The sequence below is a fragment of the Colossoma macropomum genome, unplaced genomic scaffold (genome assembly GCF_904425465.1).
Source record: "Colossoma macropomum unplaced genomic scaffold, Colossoma_macropomum, whole genome shotgun sequence".
NCBI classification, from domain to species: Eukaryota; Metazoa; Chordata; class Actinopteri; order Characiformes; family Serrasalmidae; genus Colossoma; species Colossoma macropomum.
Genome location: NW_023494796.1, coordinates 23,925,302 through 23,951,429, shown reverse-complemented (window position 1 = coordinate 23,951,429; position 26,128 = coordinate 23,925,302). Strand labels below are relative to the sequence as shown.

Sequence of the window (26,128 nt, the reverse complement as noted above, 5' to 3'; positions counted from 1 at the left end):
CCCTGGTCAAATGACTTGATTTATTGATTTGAAGATCCCTACACATTTCTGTACATTTTAATGTACAATTACTGTTCACGTACTGAATTTAGTCTTAATAGAGAAAGATACAATGTGACCTGTCCAAAAAAGTTATGGCACATTTTAGATTTTACTTTTTATTTTTCCAATGTGTTGGAAATTCTGCACTAATATTTGCAGAAAGATGCCACATTTAGTCGTGTTTCTCTGTAGAGGTGTGTAAACTTATTTTCACTTAGAAAATCAACAGAACATGTAATTTGACCGGGATGTTCAAACCTGCTTACGACTGTATTTGCCGGTTATTTCTTGTCATTGAACATAATGTTTCTACTAGCCTACCTTGCCAATGCTTACAGGTCTACATGGTAACGTTTTTATTGGAAAACAAGAGCAAAGTTAAGGTGCGCAATCAACTATAGCCACATTACTGAAAGCTACTAAATCACAAGGCTAACTTAGTGACTTTTTTCTGGCTTTGCTAAATAAGCGCAGATAACATACCGTTCAAACAGGGCAAACCATGCTAACCTTAGTGCGTTTAGCCTGTTTTGGTGTTTCAAATGAAAATTGAAGTGCAGCAGACCCCCGATAACCCCCACTGTCTAGTCCACTGCATCTGTTGTAGTCCACTTTGCTTGAGAGGCAGCAGAAATAAGGTAACGACTACCCTTTTTGGGATAGCATCAGCCTAACTTGGACACCACATGCCACCAGCTGCATCAGATGATGCTGCATTGTCCGGGTCTTGTGCATGAAACACTAGCTGGACTAGCTGGAGCTGAAGGGTGAATGATGGTACTATTTTCCAAATTTCCAGCATGTTCTGTTTATATGTGGGATACAAGTATGAGACAAATGACTTGAGAAATTCGACAAAGCTTAAGTTGGCTTCTTATTTGAATTTCCTGTTCTGCCATAAATGATGCAGCGGTTACATTCAGGCGCCTTTACAGATGGCAGAATGTAAGTGCTTCTCCATTTAAAGTGGAACGTAAAATTCAAACAAACAGCTGCCGAATACGAAGCCAACTTCAGCCTTGTAGACATTAGGATGTGAAACAACATTTAGCTCAGTTTTTTCTGGGCCCACAGGGCTACTACTGCAAAGCAATACTTTGCGCATTAAAAATAAAAGTTCTGGATTGTTAAAAATGGTTCTTTTTAAAAAGTGAAAGAACATTCCAGAATAAGTTGACTCTTTATTTTGAATGGCACTTTTAGTTGAAACAAACACTCAACGGACTCTCAACATGTCAAAATATATGAGGGTTAGAATTAGGTTTTGGGTTGAGGTTAAGGTTAGGGTTGGGATTAGGGCCAGGGTTAGGGTTAGGTTTTGGGTAAGGTTGGGTAAGGTTAAGTTTTGTGTAACATTAACAGTACATCTACTTATTGTAAGTAGTGTATCAACAGAACATCTTCAAGATATTTACTTCAGTGTGTTTAGATGCTTCACTACTGCTACTTCACTGATATGTTGTTGATGTGTCACTGATAATCTACAAAGAACCACTCAAAATAAAGTGTTACCCAAAATAAAAAGCCACTGTTAACCTACAAAAATAGGTAAAAACAGATATACCATGATGTAAATACTAAAACGTCAAAACCTTTCATTATAATTTGATATTTTTGGCAAAACTGCTCAATACTACTTTGAATGAAACAACACAAAGCAAAATAAAGAACCTTCAAACTCGCTTCTACTGTTTCTCTTTTCACAGTGAGTACAGTTATTTGTCTACTCTGCCCACCTCTGGGAAGAGATCAGACAGGCTTATGTGTGGTTGATGTTGTCGGATGAGCTATTTAGAGATGTTTTTGCAGTGTTTTGTAATTGTAGTGAAAAAAAAACGTGAGCTTTAATGGTGTATAATAATGGTTTGGATAGGCTAGATGTGAAATTGCAAAGTTTGGTCTCTCGGTTGAGAGATTTCCCGTAGATTACTCATTAAGAATCCATTTTCCTCTGCTAATCTTTCTCCAAGCATATGGCTGTGTTCCACAACACAGTTCTGGAGACTCATTCTCTTTCTCTCTCTCGCTCTGTCTCTGTGCATTTGCGAGCGCTCTCTCTCTCTGTAGCTGTTCTTTTCATGCTTGCATATGGTCACCAGACAGATGGAAGTGTTGTAATTAGCACTTTCCAGAGACAAGTGTGCGAACGGCGTGTCTGGTAGGAAGCGGTACAGCGTGCCGGAGTTTTCCGCACACTCGCGCACACGCAAGCCTCATTCTCGTTAGCTATAGAACTCCTCGCTCTCGTACACACACTCAGCACTCAAGTAAACACGTTTATTATCTCTTGTCTCACTCCACGTCACTGGCAAATTTGAAATTTCCTGTATTTTCACAAATGATCCAATCTGCTTGATTGTCTCATTCAGTCACTGCTGCTGTGTGTGGATTAAAGTGCTCTTCACCTCATCCAGCACATGCGTTTGGAGATGTCTGGATGAAAGTGGACGAAGGTTAACAGAATGGTCAGTGGTGATTCAGATATGGCAGTGTGTCTGAAACCTGGAGTGCTATTTTAATTTGGCTCATGAGTTCTGTCCCTGGAACATCATATAGCCAACAGCCAGCATTAGAGAGTACATTTAATGGAGTATTAATGGAGGTCTACAATGGGGAATGTTGGTGTTTAATGAAGAATGATGGTGTTTGAAAGCAAATGTTGGTGTTTCAAAGAGAATGTTGGTATTTGTTGGGTTCTAATGGTGTTTGATGGGTAATGTTGGTGTTTGTTGGATAATGATGGTGTTTGTTGGAGAATTTTGGTGTTAGTTGGGTAATGATGGTGTTTGAGAGTGTTGATGTTTTTTTCAGTGACATTGGTGTTCAATGAAATATGATGCTATTTAATGTTGAATGTTAGTGTTTTATGGAGAATAATGGTGTTGGGGCATGTTGGTGTTTGATGGAGAATGTTGGTATTTGTTGGGTGCTAATGGCGTTTTGATGGGTATTGTTGTTGTTTGCTGGGTAATGATGGTGTTTGATGGAGAATTTTGGTGTTAGTTGGGTAATGATGGTCTTAATGGAGAATGTTGCTGTTGGGTAATGATGGTGTTTGAGAGTGTTGATGTTTGTTGAGTAACATTGGTGTTTGGTGGAATATGATGGTATTTAATGTTGAATGTGTTTGATGAAGAATGTTGGTGCTTGTTGGTACTGATGGTGTTTGATGGAGAATGTTGGTGTTTTTTGGGTAATGATGGTGTTTGAGACTTGATATTTGTTGGGTACAATTGGCATTTGGTGGATATATGATGGTATTTAATGTTGAATGTTAGTGTTTGATGAAGTGTTTGTTGGAGAAGGTTGGTGAAGATGTGTTTGTAGGAGAAGGCTGGTGTTTGATGGAGAATGATGTTATTGGGGCATGTTGGTGTTTGATGGAGAATGTTGGTGTTTGTTGGATAATGTTGGTGTTCATGGAGAATGTTGATGTTGTGTAAAGATGGTGTTTGAGAGTGTTGATGTTTGTTGAATAAATTGGTGTTTGGGGGAATATGATAGTATTTAGTGTTGAATGTTAGTGTTTGACTTAGAATAATGGTGTTGGGGCATGTTGGTGTTTGATGGCAAATGTTGGTGTTTATTGGGTATTGTTGGTGTTTGATGGAGAATGTTGGCGTTTGTTGGGTAATGATGGTGTTTGATGGAGAATGTCGGTGTTTTTTGGGCAATGGTGGTGGTTGTTAGGTATTGATGGTGTTTGATGCAGAATGATGGGGTTTGATGGATACAAGGCTTTGATACAAGATTGATGATTGTTTTATTTTGTCCCCAAACAGCCACCCTGAGAGTGAAGTGTGTCCTGTAATGCTGTGTGTAGCTGTGTGTTTGGTGGGTGTTTGTGTGTGTGCTTGTGTGTATGTGGCTGTTCTAACCATTGCAGTCAGATATAATTGCTGCTACAGTGAAATTCTCCTAATTGCTCCTGATAGCCATATGGCCGACCTGTTTACTTGCTTTATTGCTTTGTTTTGATTCCTTCTCACCTCTCCAGTTCCCCTCTCTCTTTCACGTGCGCTCTCTCTCCCCCTCTTATTTTCTCTCTCTTTCTCTAAGGCCCAGTATAAGCTGCAGCCTCATAATATGCTGCTGGCTAAATTAATTTCAGCTCCTTATTTCCAGTCACTGTGCAGGTGTGGTGGTCAGTCATAACCTTGTGCTTCACAGAGATGGTCACCAGCATTTTTTTGTAGACTGTACAATTGCAACGTGCAGAATTAGAATTTTAGTGCATTCTTCTTTTTGATGTTTTCTTTTTTAAATTTGTGGTTCATGTAAAGAAGTCCTGTTTACAGTTTTTTTGTAGACTTATTTTAGACTGAATTTCATCTAAAGATTCTAATAATAAATAAAGAATAAAGAAAGAAAGAAATGTGAACATCTCAATACTGGGGTATTTGTTCTGCAGCATTTCTTTTCTGGGTTATTCTATAAGGACTCTTATTGTGAAGGCAGGTCTACCCACCGACTCTGTTTATGTGTAGAGCAGGAAGAGCCGAATCCATCTAGTGCTACAGTACTATCACTCTGCAGCTGAGTGTGGTTTATCACGTTTATGTCTTGTGAGTGATGAGCTACAGCCAGACTAAACACCAGCTGATTTACAGACAAAATCTCTTAATTCTCTGTATTTGACAACTGTCCTTTTGCCTTGATATTAGCCTTTGTGGCCACACTGTACAGTGCCATTATCATAATAATCATAGTAATGAAGTAGTGAAGTCAAATAGCGCTATTTTTATACAGTTATCATATAGTGATCAATAGTCCATGACTTTTCTGCATCCATACATCAGGACATTTTTCTTCTTCTTCTTCTTCTTCTTCTTATTATTATTATTATATTTTGTAACATACTAGAGGTGCTTCGATACGTGTTTCAGGTTCAACATTATTTTCGATCCTGAGCCGAAGATTTGATTTTATTTTCAAAATTCTATGTAATGAAGTGTCTTGATTCTATAGATCTCTGATTATATACTGCATGGATTGGCTCAGATAAATAAAAATAAACAAAATAACATTTTTTAACACCTCTAACAAAACAAACCTCAAAAATCAAAAACCCTAGAATTAATATATGAAAAGCCCAAATATTTGAGTGTGGGTGTGTCTGTAGCATAAGCCCCTCCCCTTCTATGCCCACTTTACTCTGATAGGATGCATTTTTGAACTTTAAAGTTTTGATAACTGACAGTGATTTCCATGAATGATGGTGAATAATGGTAATCAAGAGACAGCCAGAACCCAAGAGAGAGTGTATGTGTATCTATATATATAGACACACACACACACACACTATATATATATATATATATATGTGCAATAATAATAAAGCAATAAAGAATCATTGTGGGAGACCTGCTGTCGTGCTGTTTCAGCAGTGCTCAACACTCTTATTGATTTGTTAACATAACTCCAAACAGCCAGTGTTTCTCTGGATACCATAACATCCACATCTGCAGTGGCATCTATTCGCATCCTGCTGATCAAACCCAAAAAACCTCAGCTTGGGCAGAAGAAGATCCTGCTTGGGCTGACATTCGTCAGCTAGATAGGTTAACTAACTAAGTTGCTCAGTCTTCCCCTCTCTCACTCACTCTCCCCTTCCTCCCTCAGAGTCTTCTTCTTCCGTTCACATCTTGATGGACACCACGACCACCAGGACCACCACTCGCCCCACCACGGTCTCCATGACGACCACGACAACCACCACTACCACCATGACCACCAAAACCACCACCACAAAGGCTCCAGCGCTGACCACCGCTGTCCCACGTAGTACCACCACGGAGCTCCAGCCTGCAGGGGGCGCTGTCCCAGAGTCCAGCACTCGCCCCCCACCCTCCTCCATACTGCCCAACGTCGCTGTGGAGTTCTGTAATCCCACTGTGGAGGCAGAGCTTACCTGGCCCAAAACACGGCAAGGCCTGGTTGCAATGCAGCCGTGTCCTGCTGGAACTATAGGTAATGTCTGAATGTTATGTTTATTTCAGTTGTCTACACAGGGTCTTTCAAACTGCCCAACCTCATCTGGTGGGCAATACGCATCATATGATAAAATTGTCTATAATATGTGAGTTTTATCTAAAAGTTTGTAGTGGTCTGCCCACAAGCATTTTCCAGGCATTTTCAGACATAAGACTTGAATTATTCTATGGTACATTACTAATGCTTTTAAATCCACATTGTTAATAATCTTTATTACTTTTATTAGCTTTCAAAACGTTATGATAAAATAAAATGTTACATTATGGTTGGTCAAAAAGCATGATGCTTTTATTTAGCCTTATAAGTATCACTATATCTTCACAGTTAAGAGTAGGCATAAAATGCAGTTTTCATCTGTTTTGGATTTATGCTTTTTACCTTCAGAAACTTGGATGGAAGATATTTTTATGGAAATATGTCTTTTTTACAAAACCAGAAGCAAATTTAGTTTTGGTTTTTGGGGGTGAGCCGGCAAAAAAAAAAACTTTTTTGTTTTATTGCATAATTTTTAACTGCTAAATCTTTATTTTGTCATGTCAAGAAAGCTGGATTTGTACATTTTATCTCCGAATCTTTTTGGAGAGGTGTGAATTGTTTTCACAGCAGGGGGTTCTCACTCCCCTCCTTTCACTCCTGATTGTTCACGAGCAGCTCAACAGAGAGCCTCGTTAACCTGATATGGGGAACTGGCCACTAGGGGGCCACTAAGGGGCCTGCAGAAAGGTGCTATGACTGTGGCAATGGATACCTAGTTAACAAACTAGCTTAAGCTTCAGTCTCCAAGGATGCCATATATAAAGAAGCATGTTAATTAGTCAAGGCAAATCTAATTTCATTCAAGGCTCCAAAGATATTATCTGAATATTTATTAATTTGATAAAATTTCTATTTTAATACACATGAATAAATGCATTTTTGGCCAGACAAGCAGATACTGCAGGCTCCAAAATGTCTGTGTTAATGTGCTTGTGGACCACTGGTTTATTTGTTTTTGTTGTTGCTCTTTTTTAGTAACAAATGTCAGACAGAGATGAGGTGGCTGTTTTACCTGGGGCTTTGTTTATTGTTTGTTTGTTTGTGCTGATTGTCTGTTTTCTTTGCTCCGTTCACTGAGGTGATGAGCGGCAGTGACATCAAATTAACACTCAATATGTCAGCATTGTGCATGTGTGAGTAAAAGTGAAGCTAACAGGCAGTGATGCTGCACAGAGCGGGAATTTTGTGCACTTCATCAACTCCATCTCTTGATTGAAAGTCTAAAAAAGTCATGCACACAGAAAGAGGAGCATTAGAGAAAGACAGAATTCCACAGATTTATTTTTAATTTCTGCATAATTTAATCATTAAAGATGTAAATAAAGCAGTTCAAAGTGGTTTGGTGTGAAGTGGTTCAGTGGAGAGAGACTCACCTAGTTTTGTTTTGGGTGGTGATAGGAACCAGACAGCATGATGTCTACAGAGCAAATACAGCCATTTTATTTACTATCCAACACCACCAGTGAACGTGTTGTGCTCAGCGAATGTGCTCCAATACATTTTGTCACAACCTACCTTGTTAAAGAACACATATGAACACATATGAACAGGAATTTGTTACATATCAGTCGCATTTTATTGTTATCTTCATTAACCCAAGCAATTGTAAGCTCTTACAAGTACGGAGCGTTTTACATAAACCACTCTCTGTGCTCGTCTCTGCCCTTAGTTCCCCATCCTGGGTTTAAACCTTAACCATTTGATTACGCAGAAAATATGAAAAAGTCAGTGGAACTCCCATTTAATGCCTTAAATGGCCAGTGGCCGGTTGCACCAGCTGTGCGCATGTTCAAACGTAGGCTAGTTGTAATGTTTTTTACTAAATTCAGGTTTATGCATTACTAAATCAGAACGGGTTGCACCACACAAATAAATATTTACCCCCCCCCCACCCCCCGAGCAGGTGTAAGTGTTGGGGAATCCGTCAGAAACCATGTAGAAAACATAAAAAAAACTTAAAACATGACTTTTTTGGTTACCTAAGCCAAACATTCTAAACGTTATACACTGTGATTTTACTTACAGCTCTAAACATCGCCCTGGTTTTAACTCTAAGCATGTATCTAAACACCCACAGCTCCAGCTCAGTGAGACGCAGCAGCTGCCCAAACAGCTAAACTAAGGCTGCTGTTGTGTCTGTCGGCCAGAAGCCATAATTTAAAAAGCTAATTGATTTTCTCAGGGAAATACTAAAGAATAAACAGACAGTGGCTGTAGATAATTAGTTTTATTCAGTTAAATTGTGCATATTGTTCTCCTCTAGGCTAAAGAATTTTTCAATTGAAAAAGTCTTTTATCATGTTTCCATAGCAGCAGGCTTACTGATCGGTTCTGAATGTTGTCGTCATGTTAAAGTGACGTACGCGTTAGTTAGTTGTTACTAGTTAAGATTTGCAGTGCAACCAAATTTAGTAAAATATAGTTTGAAACTAACTAGTTTAACTAAGGACTTTATGCACAAACCTCAGTATAAACTTAGGCAAACCTGGTGCAACCCAGTCCAGGGCTCACTGGCAGGCCCAAAGTTTTATTACACACTTCTATAAACTAAGAATAGCTCAACCAGTTTGCATTGAAGTCCCTGTATTTCCTGAATAATAAGCCTTGGTATGTAATACGTCTGGGATTAAAGTAGTTAATATTTAAGCTGGAGAGATGTACTTTTTGGTCGACAACGTTTTAAACAGATGGATATTGATGTGTTGTGAGCTGAAGAGAGACAAGTTGCTGAATCAGATGGTTCAGCAGTAACATTCCTTTGATGTAGTTTATCTCCATCATTCCCTCTGAATACACACATAAACACAACCTCGTGCTGAGGGAAGTGTGATGTATGCGACCAGACTTCACATTTCTTAGCGTGTTACTAGAGGTCATTTGCGCTAAAAGTGAGAGCAGAACATGTTGAAGATTAATCTTAGTGAAATAATATAAAAGCACTGTAAAAGTTGTGGTTGAAGTTTGTTATTAATCTGGTAAGAAAGAACAGAATTGTGAATGTCACATGAACTTTACCATTTACCATACTTAGCTTGATGCTAAGCCTGATGCTTTCTTCTCTGAGGCTGTTTGAAACTTTCACCTCAGTTGAGACGAGATTTTACTTGTGTGTCTTTCCTGAAATGTGAAGGTGTTTTTGTCTGTTGTCTGAATCCTGGCACTGTGGTCTGAGGAGGTCCTACAATCTAAACTATGTAGGTGGCTTCTTATACAGGCATGATATCTGCCTGCCGCACCAAGTGTGTTTAACCAGTGCAGCTCAACAGCTGCATTTCTAGAGCAATCTCATCTACATTAGGTACAGTAAACATTAAGGGGCCCATATTCTGAAAAAACGATTCTTCCTTGCTTTGTAGAAATAAGACTTTGATGTGAGTGCGTTTACATGGTCTCAGTAATCAGATCATAATCGGGTTTCTGCAGTTATCTGATTATTCAAATGGTCATGCAAACAGCACGTTCTGATTTCTTAGATCAGAGTAACGTCTAGAAATCCAATTAAGAAATCCGAGCTGGATTTTAGCTCAGTAATCAGATTTCTCAGTGTAAGTAAACTCTTTGTAACGTTTGACCGGTCAGCAGACGCTCACGGTTATAAAACAGAGAAGAAGCTTTACTTTGGGATTCAGGCAGATATATCATCATCAATACACAGGCGTGGGTCAGTTCCAAAGTAAACAACAAAACACAGAAGGCGATCATAACCCAGCTGGGAAAAGCAGAGCAGAGTCCAAAACACAGGCAATGAGTCAAAACACCGAATATCCAATAAGCCAGGCAACAGTACAAAAGGGCAAATCCAAAAAGCAGCGTAAACGAGGAACAGGAGAAAACACAAGGAGAAAAACACGGGAGATCACACCAGAAATAACACTCAGTAGTTTCACTAGGAAAGCAATACCTCGCAATGAACCTGACTATAGCCCGGGCTAAAATACTATCTAGACAGGTCATGTGATAAAAACATACAGGTGAACATCATCAGTATTCAGGAGAACTTGAGCGGTGATAGGCCGCTGATGATCTTCCCAGAGTCTGGTGATGAGGCGTAGGACTCTGGGAATTGTAGTTCATAGGCTGACTAGCCGAATACGTGACACTCTTACTCTGATTTCATCCAGATTTCTCAGCCTGCGCATGAGCGAAACAGACTGCGGTACCAGAAGTAAGCAAGCAGCATTGCCACAAAATGGCAGCAAAACACTTTTGGAGTGACATTGAAACCAACTACATGCTTGACAAAATGAAGAATTTTAAATATTCTTCATCTTCTAAATGATGTATGTTCATATTTTCAGGTAAAGTGGCGCAACGTTTTTGAAAAAAAGCAGCAGCATGAAGTTTCAGTTTTACATTATGTTTACGTCGCGTCTTCTTCTGTGTGTCTTTTGGCTGGTTGCAAAGCAGAAATCCGAATACTGCCTGACTTGGACCTGGAGTTTCACACTATCTGATAACTCAAGTGCATGTGAACATGTTGATTGGATTACTGAGAAAATCTGGTTTTCTGCAGTTATCAGATTATTTAGTGCATGCAAACACAGTGTTAAAAACATGCCATTCACTAGGTTCACTGGGGCTTTTGGATAGTATATAAAATAGCTATTTGTGTTGTAGACATCTTGTTATAGTCCTCCTTTAAGTAAAAACGTGATATGTGAAATCTAATATTTCAGACCACAGAAAGCTCCTGTTCATCAGCCACATCAGATATTTTTTAAAACCTCCACTTTGAAGAATGTTTTAAAAAAATCTCCAAATGTGTCTTAGCCTGTCATTAGCTGTGTTATTACGCCACTATAACACTTCAAAGAAGTCTCTGTGTTGCTATGGATGTGTGTTTTAGACTGAGGGGATTGTGTGTGGCGTGATGTGGTATGTTGGGGGGCTTGTGGCTCTGTTGTCTCGTTACCGTATCCGTGGAGATGTGAAGCTGAGCTCAGGAACATGACTCTGAAATAATGAGGAGGTGACACTGCTCTCTAATCAAACACCCCCATCTACATACACACACAGACCAGCTTTACTGTTCCGGATACATGTCTCTCTCTCTCTCTCTCTCTCTCTTCCTGTGTCTCTCTCTTTCTCCCACTTTTTGACTTGCTTTATTTCATATTCTCTCTCTCTCTCTCTCTCTACCACTTTCTGTGTCTCTCTGTTTCTCTCACTCTCCCTCTATTTCATATATTCTTTTGTGCTCTTTCTTTTTCCCTCTTTCTCTCTCCCATCTCTGTTTCTCTCTCCCATCTCTGTTTCTCTCCTACCCTCTCATTCTGTCTCATGGTCTCTCATTGCATCTCTCTCTCACCCTCTTGTTCTCACTCTCTCTGTACCTCTCTCTTTCTGTCTTTCTCTTTCTCTGTCTGTTTCTTTCTGTTTTCTTGCTCTATATATTTCTGTTTCTCTCACTTTGTTTTTTTTTCTTTCTCTCTCTTTCTGTGCCTCTCTTTTTCCCTTTCTCTATATTTTTCTTTTTCTCTGTTCCTCTCTCTCCCTCTGCCTCTCTCTCTTCTGCTTTTCTTTGTCTGTTTTATTGGCGTATTTCTGTTTCTCTCACTTTGTTTCTTTGCTCTGTTTTTCCCTCACTTTGTATCTTTCTTTCTATGTGTCTTTTTCTCTCTCTCTCTACTTCTCTATCTTTTGTTTTTTCTTTCACTCTTTTTTCTCTCACTTTCATATACTCTCTCTCTCTACTTGTCTGTCTTTTGTTTTTCTCTCTCTCTCTCTATCTTTTTAGCTGTATCCTTTGGTGTCTTTGTAACCTTTCTCTCTTTTCGGTCCTGTGCTGTTGTGAAAGAGTTTTGCCCCAAATTTCTAACTGGAGTCAGTGCTTGCACTGATTATCAGGTTACAAAGATGCCACATGATTTAGCACAGTCATGATTGAAAGAGTGTAATGTGACGAGTCAGACCTGTGCAGATAAAAAAAGCAAACAAGGCTTTACTGGTTGATTCACTTTGCAGAGTCATTAAAAAACAGGCAAAGATCAGATCCAAAAGTGGCAAAATATGCAAGTAGAAAAACATAACACAAATCAGACCAGGCAGACAAAAGGCAGAGACAAAAATACAGAAGGAAAGTCAGAACCAGAATCAAACAATCAAAACACAAGGAAGACCCACTCAGTAGCTCTGTAACAGAAGCAGCACCTCACACTGAGCTAAGCTAAAGCCTGGGCTTACATGCTCAACTGAACTCATCACATGACATACAAAAGCAGGTGAAATAACTCAAGGCAGATCTCTGATATGCAGGCTGGGGTGAGGTCACAGTCATGTGTTCACCCAGAGGGTTCTGGGAAATTGAGTCCGCCAGGGAGTTAGGGCTGGATGGATGTGTGACAAAGAGAATATTAATATGTGTACTGTTCTGAAGGACGAGCAGTCTGATAGCACTGGAAATATTAATTCTCTCGTAAGTGTTTTAACTTGTTACATTTTGACAGTTTGAAAAAGTGCTCTAGATTTATATAAGGTGACACACGGCTGCTGTTTGAACTGGCTTTGTAAAGATCAGGGTCCCATAAACAACCGTACCAAGTTTCATAAATGTCTGTCCTTCAGCACTTCAGTTCCGTAGATCTGAGTAGAAATTAGTGAGTTAAATCAGTTCTTTCACAAAAGAGAGACTCGAAGGTCTTGAGGTCCACAACACTAAAGGCCCATCTTTGTTCTCTCTCTCTCTCTGTTCATCCCCCTCTTTTTCATTTCTCTCTTGCTTTCTATCTCCTTCTGTTTCTCTCTCTTTCTCCTCTCTCTCTCTCACTTGCTCGCTCTCTCCATCTGTCTCTCTCTCTACCCCTCCTTTTTTTTTTTTACACACAACAGTCTCCCTCTTTCTTTTCTTCACTTTCTCTTTTGCTCTGTCTCTCTTCTGTGCACTCTGTCATGCTCTCTCTCTCTCTCCTCTCTCTCTTTGTTCTACTTGCCTCTCTCATTCCTCTTTATCTCGTCCTCTTTCTTCTTTCTCCCTCTGCAGTACTCTGTTCATCCTCCCTCGCTACCCTCACCATCTGCTTTCCTCCCTGTTCCCTTTCGTCTCTCACCTCTACTCTGCCCTCGCTCTCGTTCACTCCCTCTCTCTCTCTTCTCTCTCACTCTCTTTTTTTCCCTGTCGTATCTTTCTTCCCTCACATCTCTGTCTCTCACTCCTCTCTCCACCCCGTCCTGCGCTCCTTCTCTTTCCCTCTGTTCCCTCTCTCTTTTTCTCTTTATCAGGTGGAATGATCGAGTGAGAGTAGCTCTGTAGAGGGAAATGAAGTGTCAGTCAAACTTTATATCAGTTTATTGCTGTCGGAATTTGCAGCCGCTCTTTCTCTCTTTCGTCGTGCTCTGTTTGAGGACTCTGGCCGGCTTCTGTATGTGGTTGATGGGTGATTGGCGGTCAGCTTGCACTTTAAATCAGTTGGTTTCAGGAACAACATTTACCATTTGTGTTCTGTTTTGTATATCGTCACTACTGTGACAAAAACTCATAACCAGAAACGATAAAAAAAGTGACAAGATTTCATTCCATTCAATTATTTTGCTCATTTATGTCCATTTTCATGAAATGTTCACACAATGTGAAGAGCAGCAGCTGTTATTTAATTAGGTTTTGATGTGAGATCCTACAAAAATGTTTACAGTTAAATTTCTCACAAAGTCAGTTGCTTTCAGCATCTGATCATGAAAGATTGAGAGAATCTGGAAGAATCTCTGTGCATAAAGGAAAAGGCCAAAAACCACAACTAAATGCCTGTGACCTTCGACCTCTCAGACATCACTCTATTAAAAACTGACTTGCTTCTGTGATGAACATCACCACATGGGCCAATAAACATTGTTTTTCGCTTTAGTTAATACTTTACTTTGCACAGTGGAAGCCATATATCAACAGCTTCTAGAAATACTGCTGACTTCTCTGGGTGGAATTCTCTTCCATCATTCTCATCTTAAACAAAAGCTGTTCCCTAAGCTATTCAACTACCTAAACCCACCTTGCCTTTACATTTCCTTCTCATGGACATCTGAAATGGCTAAAGTAGAGATTTCGTAGATTAGACGTAAGATTCATACAGAAATAAGTGAAAAAACACAAGTTGGGGTTTAAAAAATGATTAAAAGATATGAAGAAATAGAGGCTCCTAACAACCATCTGCCTCTTCCACCAGAGTTCCTCTTCCAAAACTGGATAAATTGGTGTCTTTAGTCTCCAAATATTGATTAAGTGCTGTTAAAAGGGTGACGTAACACAATGGTACCCTTTTTGGAACATGCTGAAGATGTCACATTTGAAATGTGCATGTAATAAAAAAAACAATTCAAGTTCACAAAGTAAAACTTGACTTAAACTTGTTGAGCAGTGCAAGTAATTGTGCTGTAAGTAATGCAATTATGTAATTATATTTAAGTAGATTGTACAGCAAAACACCAATAATAGCACTAGATTTGTAGAGGTTAAGTGAAGGCCACATTTGTTATCATCATAATGACCACAAATATAGCTTCAGACGTGTGTCAGAAGTGTGTGAGTGGCTCTCATTAGTGCTAAGAATAAGATGCAACCCTTCAGGGTCCTTAATTGACCTTTACTGATAGACCTTAGGCCACGCACAAATGCGCACCCTCAGAGGGACTCGCTCTTGGCCCCAATTACCAGCTCTCACACTTTATGCAACAAGGCTGCAATTAGAAGAATAGTGCAGCATTCATTTCGTCCTGCAGGAAACCACTTAGCACTGTTAGCGCACGCTAATCGCCTCTTTGTATGTTCATTGTTTCTGCATTTTAGCGAGCGATTCAAGTCTTTGGATGATCAAATGTGAACCACACTCTGATAGCCGTAATTAATTGGCCCCAAGAACATTGGAGTTGTTTGCGTGTCCAGAGTTCAGTGCTGGAAAAGCTGCTCCGGAAATCGAGCTAACTAACCTAGCGGCTAATCCCCACTGGAAACTACAGCAAATCGGCCGTGGCCAAGAAAGAACAGTGTGTGTGTGTGTAGAGTTTAAAAAGAAAGGGAAACTTTGAAGCTGTTTCATTAAATGCTAATTACAGATCATGGCAGAAAGTCTAGCTGAGGCCTCACTGAGAAGATGTAGTGACCTAAATGTGAAGACATGGACATATATGAGGTCACACATATGCCCCACCCTTTTGTTTATTTAATTTCCAGTCAAAATGGCCTTTAAGTAGAAGTTATATAGAATGTTTTCAGAAAAGAATGGATACTGTAATGAAAGCAAGGAGTTTCCTGAAAGGCTCTGTGCAGGCAAGTCAAGTTCTTCTACACCAAACTCACCCAGCCATATGTTTATGGACCTTGCTTTGTGCACTGGGGCTCAGTCATGCTGGCACAGAAAAGGTTCTTCCCCAAACTGTTCACACAAAGTCGGAAGCATACAATCATCCAAAATGTCTTGGTCTGCTGATGCATTAAGATTTCCCTTCACTGGAACTAAGGGTCCTAGGCCAAGCCCTGACAAACGACCCCATAGCATCATCCCTCCTCCACCAAACTTTACACCTGGCGCAATGCGGTCAGGCAGGTAACGTTCTCCTGACCTTCACCAAACCCAGACTCGTCCATCAGACTGCTAGATAGAGAAGCGTGATTCATCGCTCCACAGTGGTGGCATGTTTTACATCACTTAAGCCACTGATTTCTTCAGTATGACTCATTCTACTGCCATTGTCTATTAAGACTGCAAGGCTTTGTGCTTAATTTTATATACCTGTTATCTATAGGTGTGACTGAAACACCTGAACTCAGTAATTAGGAGGTGTGTCCCAATACATTTGTCTATATACATGTATATACATATATAATCTTAACCTCTGTAACCAAAAATGAGTAGTTTTACTTTTTTAGTTTGAAAAACAATTAATAAATGGTTTGGTCCTCTTTGTAGGCACTGCTTCGTTTGCCTGTTTGGGACCTGAAGGATTGTGGGACCTGCAGGGACCAGATCTCAGCAACTGCACTTCGGCCTGGGTCAACATCATCAACCAAAAGGTAAATGCACAAACACACATACACACACACACACACACACACGCACAAACACACACACAAATACACATTTGTTCATACATTTGTAACAATGTAACATACACTACCTGTAACATATGTAATAATAGTATAATAATACGCAATATATGTATTATTGTAATATGACTCAAATATTGTTTACACATAATTTTCATTCTCATAAGAAGCATGTTTACTGGCAACAACACATTTGCTGTTGAGATAAATAAGCAATCTTCATAATTCAGAGTATTATAAGGAGAGAGAGAGGAGAGTGAGGGGGGAGTGAGGGACTTTTACACAGTACTATGTGTTGCCGCGGTTGGGATAAAACCAAGAAAATAACTTTACATGCGAAGCTAAAACTTTCACTGTAAATGAATGTAATGATTTGTAGTTATTTTAGATCATTTGGTTTGGCTCTCTCGACATTCTGACACAGTGTAAGTTGCAGCTTGTGTTTTCAAACTATGTAAAAACGAGAACAACAGCAAAAATGGAGATGCAAGATTTTGTTCCCACAGTGAAGATAAGCATCTGTAGGTAATACGACTATTCAAAGCTTAATCCTAAAACTAACCATAATCTTAAGCTCAGGAACCAAAAAGAAAAGGTTCAGTTTTAAAACTTTGTTAAAAGCAGTTTCTACAGTCATGATTTTGGTTGGTCCTGTAGTTTAGATCTGTTTCTTTCTTTCTTTACTCCAAAGACTTAGAACGTTTAATTTCAGCATGTATAGGCAGCAAGAGAGTATTCTCAATTAAAAAATACATGTACAAACACACACACACTCACACACTTATACCAACACACACTAAAAAGCACCACGAGACCCCCAAGCAATAACACTCATGACGTTGCACAAGCATTCAAACCTCAAATTGGCCCATTATCCACATACTGTTGAACACTGAGGGAGTGTAAGCACTGTGTGTGTGTGTGGGGGGGGGGTTAAGGGGAACGGGGGGACGGGGGAATCAGTGGGTGAGGCGAAAAGAGTGATTTTGATTGCTGCTACAGTTTTTCATTTAAAGTATCCCCTAAAGACAGTCTGCACTTGCTGCTATTTGTACCTTATTTGTTTTCCTGGAAATCAAAAGAAAAAAACGCTCCCTGTAGATAAATAGAGGAGTATGAAAACACACTCATTTAAAACACAGGACCGGTTCGAGTGTGCGAGCTGATTATGGTGGGATTTGGGGGTCTATGTATACTTCATTAACCCAGCGAGAATGATTTATAGGACGGGAATTAAATCTGAAGTCTCGTATTATTATTCTTTGTTAGGCGAATTTATGAGAGAGTGATGCACCCATCGCCACGGAAACTTAGACTTTCAAATGAGGATCAACCTGTCAGAAAGAGAGAGGAGGGGAGGGAAGTAGAAAGAGAGGGAGAGAGATATATAGAGAGATTGGGGGAGAGTGAGAGAGAGTGACTGAGAGAGAGAAAGGGAGAAAAGAAAGAGAGAGAGTGAGGGAAAGATTAAGGAAAGGGAGTGAAAGAGAGGGCGGGAGAAGAGAGAGATAAAGAAGAAGGGGGAAAGAGATAGAATGGAGAGAGAGAAAGAGAAAGATGAGGATTAACCTATGAGAGGGAGAGAGATATATATAGAGAGATTAGAAGAGCAAGAGAGGATAGAAGAAGAGAGTGAGGGAAAATAGTAAGGAAAGAGAGTGAAAAAGAGGAAGAGGGAGTGGGAGGGAGCAAAGAGAGATAGAGAAGAAGAGAGAGAGGAGGAAAGAGAGAGAAATGAAGATAGAGAAAAAGAGAGAGAGAAGAGCGGAGGGTGAGTGAAAAGATTGAGGAAAGAGAGTGAAAGAGAGGAAGAGAGAGATGGCAAGGGAGAGAGAATAGAGATAGAGAAAGGGAGGATAAAGAGAGATATAGGGAAAAAGAGAGAGAGAGAGATTCAGAGAGAAAAGAGAGACTAGAATGAGAGAGTGAGGGAAAAGAGTGAGGAAAGAGTGAAAGAGGAAGAGAGAGGGAGGGAGAAGAGAAAGCGATAGAGAAGAGAGAGAAAGAGAGAGAGAAATAAGGATCAACCTGTGTGTGTGAGAGAGAGAGATTGGAGAGAGATAGAGGGAGAAAGAAGAAACAGAGAGAGAAAGAGAGGAAAGGAAAGAGAGAAAACAATAGAGAGAGGTTAAGTAAGAGAGTGAAGGAGAGAAACAAAGAGGGGGGATAGAGAGATGGAGAGTGAGTAAAAGGTAGATTGAGAGAGAGAAAGGAAGAGGGGTAGAGACAGAAAGGGAAAGAGAGAGAGAGAGAGAGAAAGAGAAGAGAGAGACTGAGAGATATCGACAGAAATGTAGAGATAGAAAGAGAAAGAGAGAGGGATTGGTAGAATAGGTAGATGAGTGCACTCATGGTGTCCGATCTTTTAGAAGGTAATTAAGTCTGTGTAATTGGTTTAGTTAATAAACATGAAGTTGATGATTAGAAGTGATGGCCGAGTAAATCAATACACGCTGACTTACACACAGACACGCACGCTTTGTTCTAACAGTGCCTTTCTTTATATGTGGCTGATTGCATCACCTCCCAGATAATAAGTAAACAAACACAAATCTATAGTGTTTTTACAGTTAACCATTTAAAGTTTGGACCCTCCTGCCAACGTCGAGTTGTTTTAAAGCTGGTCTCCAGATTGACAGTTGTGTTTTAAACAGTTTGGTCTTTGGTTTTTTATTGGCCTCATATAAGTAGCAACTAACAGTTATTTCTGAAATGAAAGAATCTGTCAGTTATTATTCAATTAATAAACTAAGTTAAACAGTTTAATTCATTGCTTAATTTATATATCGACTTTGACGATACCCAACAGCACTTTAGGATTAAAAAGAACAGCAAACAAAACTCAAGCACACACACAGTTCCTCATCTGGCAAGGAGAAACTCTCGCAACCAGAGTGTGTGGTTCCCCAGCTTGAAGCCTAGTCAGGTTCCGCTGTCATTACACAAAGTCTCCTGGCATGTGACCCAGCAAACTGCACTACTGTGGTGAAAAATCTCCAGGTTCACAGTTCAGTCAAAGTCCACTACAGTGGTGAAAGGTCACCAGATTCACGGCCCAGTCAAACTCTACTACCAGTGTGAAAAGTCTTCTGGCTCGCAGCCCAGTCAAACTCCGCTAGTATGATGAAAAGTTTCAGGGTTCTTGGGCCAGTTGAACTCTGCTACTGCTGTGAAAATTCTCCCAGTCTGAGGTTGTGGTCCAGTCTCTGAGATCACAACCTCAGACTCCGCTACCATAATGATAAGTCTCCATGTTCGCGGCCCAGTCAAACTCACAGCAAGTGCCTTATCAGCCACATCCGTATTCGATAAATGATGCTCTATTTGGCTGTAGAGGCTAGAAATTCTAAACTTTCATAGCTAGCACACTATTTAAGCAATACAGAGCCATTTGGGACTCAGCCTGGGTTTGACGCTACTTCTGAACCACTAAAATTTGAAGCGTGTAATCGATTCAAGTAACATTTTTAGACTTTTGCTCTGCTGTTTTATACTTAATCATACTGTAAGTGCTTTAATTCAAGCCTGTGACGTTAATGATGGAGTTGTTTATGCTGTTAGCTATCTTTTAGCCTGTTGGCTAGCTGACCAGCCCAGTTCTAGTTAAGAAGATAAGTGGTCAGCCCCTCAGTTTAAACAAAAGATGTGTTTGTACTCCATCAATGTACTCGGTGGTCAGTGTGAGCGGCATGAGAGTCAAAGATTATTTGCTGGACGTTAATTATCCATTAACTGCACGAGGGTTTTTTCGTGCTGTGGCGTAGTAATACACAATTCAGTTGTTGTGGGTCGGTCACATTTCACATTTTCTTCTATAATCTTTTTTTTTTTAAATTTACTCCAAATTTTGAGACACATCTGTCAATAATTGGTATCTATTTGTATGACTTTTTTCTGAAATTGACTCAAAATTTTGCAGAACAACTGCTGTTAGCACTTTATTTGGCCTTTTTAAGAGATTTGTTTAAAACTTTATGGAACATCTGCTGTTAATTAGTATTTTCTTTCGCCAACTTTTTTTTTTCCACATTAAACGATCGCCACTAAAACCACACTAGCGGCGCTGATCTCGGGAAACATGGCCTGCAGTATGAAGGTGTGAGAGGAGTATCTGAGCGTGAACTCACACCTACACACTGGCACTCACACACTCGAGTCTGAGCCATTGATTTGATTCGGCATCTTCTGCATCTTAATGCGGCGCCTTTGCTCCAGTGAAGCACCTAACAAGTGCTGTTTTTCTGTTCAGTCTGAATTGGAGCGTTTCTGGAGCACCTCTGCATTCTGAAAAGAGGCGACGGCACACGCATGTGCGTGTGTGCGCGTGTGTGTGTGATTATGGAAGCTGGCTGGCAGAGATATGCTCAGTAATTTAAGTGCCAGCAGTGAGGCCAGACTACTACAAAGCTTTGGTTATTCCTCGCCGGCTACACGACTCTCATTAGCAAATAAACACATTTGTTCCTTCACTGGAGGAGCTTTTTAATTAAATCCTTCCCTCGAATAAAAGAAACACTCTCTAGAAAAAAAATTAGCACGAAAGAAAGCGGTTCACCGGAGCCGCTCTGTTCCAATGGTGTTGTATATATATGTTTTATTTATTTATTTTTTACAATTTTTTCCATCCTGACTTAAAAGAACCCGGCGCTGGCTGGCTGCACCACAACAGGAAGTGACAAGCTCGTTTGAGACGGGAACGCATTCTCCGTGGCCCTGGAGCAGAGGAAGACTCGCTGAAGGCTTTGGAACCACAGTGTGTCGAAAACAGAAAGACGTACTAAAAAGTATCGAGACAAAAACAACGTTTCATCACCAGCTGGAGGCTCCGACTGCAGGGCTGTGAGGCTCATTCTAGATGAAACTGTGCCTAAAAGCTATCCCTCAGGGATGTCTTCATAACTCCTTCACAAGGCCGTCATAAAGGCCTATACACACCCAGCACAGTTTATTCATAAATCAATGTATCATTTTTTTTATCTTGCAGACTAAATGCAATTTTTGGACAGCAAAAATTCAACATTATTTTATTTGCCCTTGATTTTTGCAGACTCTCGCCAGTGACATGAACTCCCTGACCAATCACAGTCATGTCTGTTGTTGGCATGACGACAACCAAGATAGTGAATTGGCTGTGCAACCAGAACTTTTTCAGAAATAAGTGTCAGAATCCCTAAAAGCAGCTGCAAACATCTCTGTAACATGTGGAAGCATTCAAAATTTCAGCCTCTGAGTGAATCAGTGAAACTCTTTGCACTACTCTCACTTTTCCAGAATGGACAGCGTCCCCCCTTCGCCTGTTCTGTGAGGAGCAAAGGAGATGCTATTTACACTTAGTCATTATTTGTGTTGTGCTTTGTCTTTTTGTGGAGCTGCATCTCCAAAATCGACTCGAGTTCATAACTTTTTAGCTCCTGAATGAGGCGAAGAACCTTCATGTTCTCCTTTCGCTTTTCCAAAGTGGGAAGCATGCAGCACATCTCACGTTTGCCCGTTTTATGAGAAACAAGGACTTCTTGACAGATAATCTGCCTTTTTTGCCAAAATAAAAAAAAGTGAAAAATTGTATTTGCATTGAAAAAAAGGTCATTCTGTGCTGCATAGCAGCATGTGACCGACAATGGCATGAAGCCATGGAAACGCCAGCGTGTTGACAGCTTCACCAGTGAGGAGGACATGTGGTACTCTTTTATTTTGTGTTGCGTAAGACTGAGTTCACCTGAAATTCAACAATGAGATGTTTGGCATCCATGGCTCCCAAAAAAAATCAACATCTGGTTTATTTCACTGCCATCAAGGGCAAAAGTGGGGAAAATTGAACTCTTAACAGGACTGCTGGCAAGAGCAGTGGCTGGACTTTCCATTGCAGCTCTATTGAAACAATGAAATATCTAGTCTGCCACCAACTTGTGAACGCATCAGTAAGGCCAACATGTTTATCATAAATGGGCACAATCAACCTATTCCTACACTGTTTACATGTGTTTATGGTTCTCATGGCAAATGTATTAGAAAGATCTCTGACATGCACATTAAGGCCCAGTCACACTAGTGTTTTCAGTGAATTTTTGCAAAATTACATTCATTGTAATGGATTTTGCATTGCAAACTTGATTGGTGAAATAGTTTTACATGTGCAATTTCACTTTGAGTCCAACCTTGACAGCTTTGCTTAACTAAATTCTTAATTCTTGTCAATATATCTAATCAATATAATCAATATATATAATATTATTATATTCTTATTCTTATTCTTATTTCTAGACTCTATTATCTGTTTTAAGTAATTTTATTAAGTAAAACTATCTCACTATACTGGCAGATAGTTTAACTTGTTTCAAGCACATTTCTCAAAACAAGCAAAATGATCTGCCAACATAGTGAGATAATTTTACTTAATAAAATTACTCAAAACAGGTAAAAATGTTTGGAAATAGGTTAAATAAACTTACAATCATCTCAACAGGTGACACAGTGGATATATCGGCTATATTTAAGATAATTTAACTTGACAAAATACTATTTTTTGCAGTGTTCAATCAACAGCACTGCTGCTTAGGCTGTGCTGACCACCGAAGCTGCTAGACTTCATATAGCAGTGCCAAACAGGGGAATGCTATGGCTGTGAATAAACATATGAAATAGAGACTGCGAGTTCTACAGCCATCTGATCGTCACACCTCTATGGGCTTGTTGGACGTCCCACTCCAAAACTATGGGTGTTTATCTGGAGCAGACCTCATTTTTGCAGCTATAACAGCCTCCAGGGAAGCTTTCCACAAGATTTTGGAGTGTGTCTGTACAAATTTGCGCCCATTCATTCAAAAGAGCATTTGTGTGGTCAGACACTGATGTTGGACGAGAAGGTCTGGCTCACAATCAACGTTCCATTTCATCTCAAAGGTGTTTAGTGTTGTCTTTGTATACTTCAGCATTAACTAACAGCACTAAATAAATGTCCCTTTTTTTCACAGATCAAAGCTGGAGAGCCGGCGGCCATCATCTCTCGAGAGCTTTCAGAGCAGACCAAAAGCCACGTCCATGCGGGGGATGTCACCTACACGGTCCAGGCGCTGGGTCAGCTGGTGGAGCTGCTGGACGTCCAGCTCCGAAATCTGACCCCCGGAGGCAAAGACAGTGCTGCCCGCAGCCTTAATAAGGTACTACAGCCACTCTGCTAGTGCAGTATAGAGCAGTAAAGCACCAGTAAACTCCATATGGCACTCAACTGCTGCTTTATAAATGCGTTTTACGCGAGGTTTCAATTTTGCAAGCCAGCTGCCCGGTCCAGTTGTGTTTGATTTAGCTTCCTTGCAATCTGCTGGACACTCTGGATCATTTCCAACAGGCTCTAGCCCAGCTCGCCTGGCGTTGGGAACTGATCACACAGAGCTGTAAGGCAGTTTGACAGGCTGGGAGTCAGCCTGTGTGGAAAAGGCTTAAAGATGTCCAAGTCCATTCAGGTCCAGTAACAGCAGGGCTGCTGCTATTTTCACACCGTCCACACCCTCCGAAAATAATCTGCAAAACTATATATCTCTCTACCAGTCTCTACCTCCCCCTCTCTCTCTCTCTCTCTCTCTCACTCTCTCTCTCTTTCTCTCTCTCCCTCCCTCTCTACTTCTGACTCTACATCTTTACCACTCTCTTTACCTTTATCTACTGCTCTGTCTACCACTCTCTCTATCTCTCTCTCTTTGTTTTTCTCTCTCTCCTTCTCTCTACCACTTTTTCTCTATACCTCGCTCTTTACTACCCTCTACTCCTCTCTCTAGCTCTCTCTCTACACCTCTGTCTCTCTTTCTCTTTTTTTTCTCTTTCTGCTTTCTGTCTATCTTTACCTCTCTCTATCTCTCTTTCTCTCTCATCTCTCTACCTCTCTCTTTCTCTTTCTGCCTCTCTATTCCTCTTCGTCTTTTTTACCTCTTTCTCTCTCTCTCTCTCTCTCTCTCTCTCTCTCTCTGTTGCTCTCTCTTTCTCTCCCTCCCTCAACTTCTGTCTCTACATCTCTATCTTTACCACTCTCCTTCTTTACCCTTATCTACTGCTCTCTGTCTACTACTCTCTCTCGTTATTTTTCTCTCTCCCTCTCTCTACCACTCTCTCTATCTCTCTCTTTGTTTTTTTCTCTGTCCTTCTCTCTACCTTTTTTTCTCGGTACCTCTCTCTTAACCACTAGGTACTCCTCTTTATATCTCTCTACACCTCTCTCTCTTTTTTTTTTCTCTTTCTGCTCTTTCTGTCTCTCTTTACCTCTCTCTATCTCTCTTTCTCTCTCTTCATTTCTCTACCTCTCTCTTTCTCTTTCTGTTTCTCTTTACCTCTCCCTATCTTTTTCTCTTTCTCTCATCTCTCTACCGCTTTCTTTCTCCTTCTGTCTCTTTCCTCTCCCTCTCTTCTGCTGTCTTTTACCTCCCTCTCTCTCTCTCTTGCTCTCTCTCTCTGTCGCTCTCTCTTTCTCTCCCTTTCTCTACTTCTGCCTCTACATCTTTATCTTTACCACTCTCTTTTTTTACCCTTACCTACTACTCTCTTTCTTACTCTCTATATCTCTCTCTTTATTTTTTTCTTGCTCCCTCTCTCTACACTCTCTCTAACTCTCTCTCTCTCTCTCTGTTTTTCTCTCTTCCTCTCTCTTTCTCTTTACTATTCTCTCCTCCTCTCTGTCTCTTTCCACACCTCTCTTCTTTCTCTTTTTGCTCTTTCTGTCTCTCTCTACCTCTCTTTCTCTTTCTCTCTGTTTTCTTCTCTCTCTACCTCTCTCTTTCTCTTTCTGTCTCTCTCTCTTCCTCCCCCCCTCTTTTTCTCTTTACTGCTCTCTTTTTTAACCCCTCTCTCTCTCTCACAGGTATAGTTGGTGAGAGTGAACTTCCCACATGGTTAAGGTTAGGCTGGCTGCTCATGGTAAACAGCAGAAAATAGATTGACATAATGGCTGCATGCTCACATTTTACGTGCCCATGTTTACATGAGAGACGACTGGTTCAAACACAGTAAACCTGTGTATAATGACTTTCTAATTTTCCACCTTTAAACAGTTCTGCAGAGATTTAGCCCACCTTGTTAACTTCTAAAAAAGTGCCTCACTCCTGCTGGCTGCAGATAATGTCAGTTTATCTACATGTGTGGTGTCTCTGTGACAGTCCCGTAAATAGAGCGCAAAAAAAGACACAAGGATCGTAAATGAATAAGGCTTATTTTATACAGTATCTGATCCGTTAAATTACAGTATTATTCGGTCAGAGACCACCCTTCATTTATTTAATTCCCAGTCAAAATGGAAATGAGACATTTCCAAGGAGATTGGATATGAGATAATCTACTTGCATGAAGAAGTGGAAGTCAAGAAAAAAAGTGAAAATTAATGAAAAGATACAGAGAAAATGGGACTCCTAACAACCACCTGCAAGACCTGTTAGACCACCAAACCCGTCCACATCGGATAAACATCACTTAAAGCTTTCACCTTTGAGAGAGAGGAGAAAATCAAGCTCCGCTCTTGATTCAGATCTGAAAAACTTCACAGGTGTTTCTGTCCATCCGTCCACTGTGAGAAGACACTCAACACTATGAGTCTGAAAGAATCTGTAGCTGTCAAGAAGATCTTACTGAGAACAGAAGAACATCTGCCAATCAAACAAAGCAGCTGCTGGTGTTCTCAGAACAGTGGACTGACCACCCCACAGTCCAGACCTCAACATCACTGAATGTGTTTGGGATTATTTGGATCGTGAGAAGCAGAAAATGCAACCAACTTGTAAGACTGAACTTTGAAGATGTGAAAAATATCCCTGCGGATTATTTGATGAACTGTAATCAAGTCTATTGAAACTAACCAAAGCTGTCATAAAGATAAATGGTGGATAAATGAAGGGTGGTCTCCGACTTTTGCACAGTACTGTATTTAATCATCCCTTATTCTTTACCAAATTCAAAGTTCACACTCACATAGCAAAATACTAATACAGAGGAAGAAGGGATCCATTTCGTTCACCGTTCAGTGATCCCAAACTTTTGAACGTTACGATA

The 26,128-nt window shown here is 40.3% G+C and overlaps 1 protein-coding gene across 1 annotated transcript in view; it reads left to right on the top strand.

Annotated features, from left to right (window-relative positions):
* The window catches only part of LOC118816661 (adhesion G protein-coupled receptor L3-like), a 450,500-nt gene that overhangs the window by 307,113 nt on the left and 117,259 nt on the right, over nt 1–26,128 (top strand). The window contains exons 8-10 of the mRNA XM_036583171.1: nt 5,665–6,012; nt 15,966–16,069; nt 23,074–23,259. Coding sequence (XP_036439064.1) covers nt 5,665–6,012; nt 15,966–16,069; nt 23,074–23,259 — 638 coding nt within the window. The remainder of the gene's footprint in view (nt 1–5,664; nt 6,013–15,965; nt 16,070–23,073; nt 23,260–26,128) is intronic.